Source organism: Bison bison, unplaced genomic scaffold (assembly GCF_000754665.1).
Source record: "Bison bison bison isolate TAMUID 2011002044 unplaced genomic scaffold, Bison_UMD1.0 scf7180017864180, whole genome shotgun sequence".
Taxonomy (NCBI): domain Eukaryota; kingdom Metazoa; phylum Chordata; class Mammalia; order Artiodactyla; family Bovidae; genus Bison; species Bison bison.
This window is the reverse complement of record NW_011494752.1, coordinates 435631-441003: the sequence shown is the minus strand read 5'-3', so window position 1 is coordinate 441003 and position 5373 is coordinate 435631. Positions and strand designations below refer to the sequence as shown.

Here is a 5373-nt window from a genome sequence, read left to right as displayed (position 1 = left end):
TCCTGGGGAAGATGGAGTCGAAGGACACAGGAATTGAGGGGAACTGTGAAGGGTTTAAGTTAAAAGCGACACAAACGTTAATATTAAAAGAAGCCCCGTATAGTGGAAACAAGCCTAGGCTGGGTCCTGGAGACCTGGGTTCTGCTTGCAGTTCTAACTGTGCCAGTTTGGGGAAGTCACTGTTCTCTCTGAGGTGGAATCAGAAGACTTCTCGGGGCCCCTTCTGCTCTAGCTCGTAAGGATATGGGGATAATGGCAACAAACGGGCTGACGAAGATCCCTCGGGTTGGGCCTCCTCTCTCCCCAGAGGCTCCCGGAACCTTTCTGCAGCGCTTTCTGTCCGGACGTGCCGGAGCGGAGACCGGAAGTCCTTTGCCGGCGGGTCCCGGGTTTCCTGGGGTACTACGATGGCGATGAGTTTCGAGTGGCCGTGGCAGTATCGCTTCCCACCTTTCTTTACGTGAGGCTTAGACCCCGAGAAGCCCCGATGGACCTCCCTCCCCTCCCCCGGACCCCGGGCTCAGCCCTAATGCTTCAAATGGGGAGGGGGAGAATGGACCCGGTCGCCATTACCCTCAGTCCCTCACTTTCTTCCCCGAATGCTCCTCTGGCAAGTGCTGCCGCTCGCCCTCTCTCAACTCCTCTAATTCTGCGCCCCACCCGCTTCACCCGGCAGGTTGCAGCCGAACGTGGACACTCGGCAGAAGCAGCTGGCCGCCTGGTGCTCGCTGGTCCTGACCTTCTGCCGCCTGCACAAACAGTCCAGCATGACGGTGATGGAAGCCCAGGAGAGCCCGCTCTTCAACAACGTGAAGCTCCAGCGTATCCTCCCTCAGGCACTTCCACAGCCCACACACATGCACTTCCACCTTTCCCACATGCCCAGACTTCACACTCCCTCTCACCCACAGAAGACAGGTTCCCATTCAGACCGGCCTTGGGAAAGAGCCCGTTTGTGTAGCTGACATCCATTCCCTCGCCCCCCACCCCCGACGCCTGCCCCAATGCAGCACCAACTCCCTCTTGTCCTATACAGTGATGAGTACCTAGGTGTCGTTCAGATCTTACACTTTCGGCCCTGAAGCCAAGTACCAGGGTTTTTCGACCTGAGCCCTTTTGACTTGTTGAAACTTAAGTCCCTCTGTATGAGGCTCAAACTCTAGCATTACCTTTAGTAATTTTCTCAGCCTACTCCCCTCACCCAGGAAGTGAGGATGGTTTTCTTTTGCTGCCTGGTTCATCCTTAAAATATCTGGACAATGGTTGGAGGAAGAGAGGACAGGGAGTGAGAAATGATAGTACCTTTCATTCTCTAAAGCTCTTTTTAACAAACAAAAACAAAACACATTTTCTTTTTTGGCTGGCATTTTAGGGCCCCCTGCATTGGAAGCGCGGAGTCCTAACCACTGGACCACCAGGGAAGTCCCTAAAGCTTTTCCTTTTAATCAGACTAGTTTCTCTTTACCTTCCTCCTCCCCAGTATGCAGGAAATGCCAGTTTACATCCTGTTGTGGAATTGCACATCTCAGTGTGTAGGAGGGAGAAGAGTGGTAGTTCCGTAGCATGAGCCTGGCTCTGAGAAATTTCATCCCACCAGTTCATTCCGTTAATGCCGTTCCCTTAACCTTAAACCAGGGAAGCTGCCCGTGGAATCAATCCAGGTTGTGTTAGAGGAACTGAGGAAGAAAGGTGGGTCCAGTTCATCAGATTCCTTATTTTTTTTCCTAGTGGGGTTCTCCTGAGGGCAAATTAGCACAAGTCTTTTCTTTTAAGAACTTTTTTTTCCTCTCCTGGCTTGGAACCCAGAGTGTTCTGTACAGTAGCCTAATTCCCTGGGCTCTTTCCCCACACTGGTTTACAAAATTGAAATTTCTCCATTTGTGCCCCAAGACCTGAAGAAGAGAATGGATGCCTTGCAGATAGTAAAACAATTTTTGAATTGCTCTTTCTGAAAGCTGAGTCTTTTCCACTCTGTTCCACCTTTAGTTTGCCTCTTTGTCTCTTCTTGGAGCACGATGCTTTCACAAGTATCTTTTGCAGGGAATCTCGAGTGGTTGGATAAGAACAAGTCTAGCTTCCTGATCATGTGGCGGAGGCCAGAAGAATGGGGGAAGCTCATCTATCAGTGGGTGAGACTATTCTGACACAGTGACCCATGGCAAAGGAGAATGACTGTATGCTCAGCAGATACCTGGTGTTTTCAGATCCACACTGAGCAAAGTGGGAGAGGGCAGAAAGAGGAAATGTAGGTCTTCCAGGCAAGCCTTTCAGTGACTCAGTTTCCCTGGTTGCAAAGAACTTCCCTGTCTTTGCCAGTAGAAGGCCAGGGGCTGTGTGAGGCCATGTTTGGAGAATGCAGTACTGGGAACCATGAATACTGTTGGCTGGAGCCTCTGGCCACAGAAGATAAATGGGGAAAGGAAGAGGAAAAAAAAAAAAAACCTGGACCCCCTCCCCCACTACATCCTTATGGGGCTGCCCACAATATAAATGAGACTTTCTGAACCAATGTGGGTGTGGGGACAGCCTCTCTCCCCTGCATTCCAGGTCACCACCAGCCCTGAACATTCCCGAGAGAGAGAGGAGGGGAAGAAGCAGCAACAACCCAAATATAACAAACATACACCACCCATTTCTGAACAGGAAAACAACCAGGATGAGAGGTCATTCCTCAGACACGTGAAGGCCTGTGGTTTAGTGGTTCTGAGCATGTGTATACATGTATAAATATAGCACCTGTAGGGTTTGTGGGTTTTCGGCCACTCCTCTGCTGAGGTGACAGCTCTGGTTTGGGAATAAGTATCATTCCTGGGTCAGAGAGGTGGAGCTGGGAGTTTGCCTTCTCCCAGGAAATTCCTGGGTCTTACTCAGTCCCTGTATTCTGTGTCCATAGGTTTCCAAGAGTGGCCAGAACAACTCCGTGTTCACCCTGTATGAACTGACCAATGGGGAAGACACAGAGGATGAGGGTAATGCTTTTCCCTCTCCCCCCAGTTTTGTCATGTGAATTCTCTGTAATCTTGTTTAGTTGACATTCAAACTTCCCATGTTTTTGTCTAAATTCCAAATACTAAATAATACAAAGGTTGTTAACCTGTGTCCAAGATGTCTATAAACCACCTGAATTCACATGCAGAACACCCACAGTCTTTGTCTGTGGGGGTGTATATGTATTTATCTGGGGATAAAGTCCATATTTTAAGACTTAAAAAAAAAACATTTTTGGCCACGCCACAGGGCATGTAGGGATCTAAGTTCCTCATCAGGTATTGAACCTGTGCCCCCTGCAGTGAAAGCCTGGAATCTTAACCAGTGGACTGCCAGTGAGGTCCTCCATGTTATAAGATATTGAAGGGTGTCTATGACCGATGAAAAGTTAAGAATTATTGGTGTAGATGCTGAATGAGGAACCAGGGCAGGAGATTAAGCCTGAAATCTCCATTCCTTGTTGACTCAGGCTTTCTTTCACCCTTTATTCTTATAGAGAGTTCAGGATCTGTGGGTGTCAGCTGAAGGGATTGGGCCAACACCCCCATCCCCAGCCCTTTAGAATACTTTGGTTTCTGGCCAGACTGGGATTTGTATACTGTTTTGATTTTTACATAGTGTAAATACTCTCTTAGCTCTTTTATCTCTGATTCCATATGTTGATCCCCAGGATCATCAAAAGTACCAATCTGAGCTGGGTAAAGGGGGCTCCTCCCCTTTCTGCCAGGCCTAGCTGCCCCAGTAGTTTACAGCGCTTGGCTTTCCCCTCTTTCCTGCAGGCCTCTACTTGCTACTCCCACCATCGTGCCATGACTTAAGTGCTGCAGCATTGCCCAGCCCACCACTCAGGCCAGGCAAAGCTGAAGGCTTCCTTGGAAAGCAAGCTCCCTGACTTAAGAGCTGGGCCCTGCAGGGGGTGTGCTGTGCAAGCCTGTTAGGACTTGCCTCCTGCCTCTCATAGCTCCCTGCAGTATCTTTGCCGTGTCTCCAGATACGCAGCTGGCCCGTGGCTCCCACCTTTGTTCTTTTGTTTTTTTTACTAGGATAGGGCAGATACCTGTGCTGGATCTTTGCAGTCTCCTGGCCAGAAGCATGGCTATACCTCAGTGTGTTAGGACAGGTCCTACCAATGGGTACAGACGCAGTTAGGGACAGCATCCAGTGACAAGAGCCTTGACCTCCCTGGACTTGTCAGGGCCCCTTTTTTGTGGCTCACAAGCAAATAGGGTTACTCTTGAATATCGAGACACTAATGGGGGGGTGGGGCAAGAGTGTGTAGGCTTTGAGTCTGACAGAGCAAACAGGAAGGGGGAAATAGCATGAACTCTCGTTTCATGTTGACTCAGGCTTTCTTCCACCCCTTACTCCTGAAGAATTCACCCAGAAAGGGTGGGTGGTAGCTGTAGCAGTACTGATGGCCTGGAAAGTTCTCTGCTTCCAGCTCAACTGCTCTCCTCAGAGGCCTTGAGCCCCTAGGAGCAGTGTGTCCCTGACTGCCCTTCTTTCCCTGTCCAGAGTTCCACGGGCTGGATGAGGCAACCCTACTGCGGGCTCTGCAAGCCCTCCAGCAGGAGCACAAGGCTGAGATCATCACCGTCAGCGATGGCCGAGGTGTCAAGTTCTTCTAGCAGAGACCTATCTCCCTTTACTTCTTACCTCCCACCCTGCCAGGGCTTTCAAAGGGAGACAGACCAAGTGTCCCCACAGACTGGATCTGTGACTCTGCCTGACTCAAAAGGGCTCTAGTCCACGGGTGGGTTTCCTGCTTATCCCATTTGTCTGTCCCTGGGATCCGGTGAGGCTGAGGTGCCAGGGAGGGCAAATGTGCTTCTCCTTGTCCCACCTCTCCTGAGCCAGGGTCTGAAACCCAACACTTCACTTGTGTCATACCCGTAAGTACACACACACACATGGCCTGCACAAGCTTCTCTCTCTTCCCCCAACCCCACTCTCCACCCCCACTCCTTTAGCTGCTACTGCCTCCTCTCAGGCTGGTGCTGGATCCTTCCTAGGGGATGGGCAAAGCCCTGGCTGCAGGCAGCCCTCCAGGCAATGTGAAGATAGAAGGCCCAGGACGGGGCCTGGCCATGAGAGCTGGGGCCCAGCACTGATTTATGATTATTAAAAAGCTTAACCCCACTGCCTGCTGCTGAAGTTACTATTGGAATGAGCAAGGGGAGTACTGTGATCTGGTAACCATGCTGAGTGAATCCCCACCTACCTTAGGGGAGAGGTCATCCCGCACTGGGGGACTCTGAGCCTGCAGTTTTACATCTGCTGGGTGGGCTGTGTGAGGGAGTGCTAACGGAACACAGACTGGGGACCTCGGCTTTCTGTGTCTGCAGTGGAATAACTTAATGGCTCCCCTCCCTCACCACCTCCCCA

The 5373-nt window shown here is 50.9% G+C and overlaps 1 protein-coding gene across 1 annotated transcript; it reads left to right on the top strand.

The window, feature by feature from the left end:
• The first annotated feature begins 205 nt into the window (after positions 1–205).
• Positions 206–5127, top strand: VPS25 (vacuolar protein sorting 25 homolog (S. cerevisiae)). Its single transcript, XM_010842498.1, has 6 exons — positions 206–460; positions 677–822; positions 1636–1689; positions 2041–2129; positions 2894–2969; positions 4504–5127. Exons 1-6 carry the CDS (start codon positions 408–410, stop codon positions 4614–4616), a joined length of 531 nt encoding a protein of 176 aa, XP_010840800.1. The 5' UTR covers positions 206–407; the 3' UTR covers positions 4617–5127.
• The last annotated feature ends 246 nt before the right edge of the window (positions 5128–5373 follow it).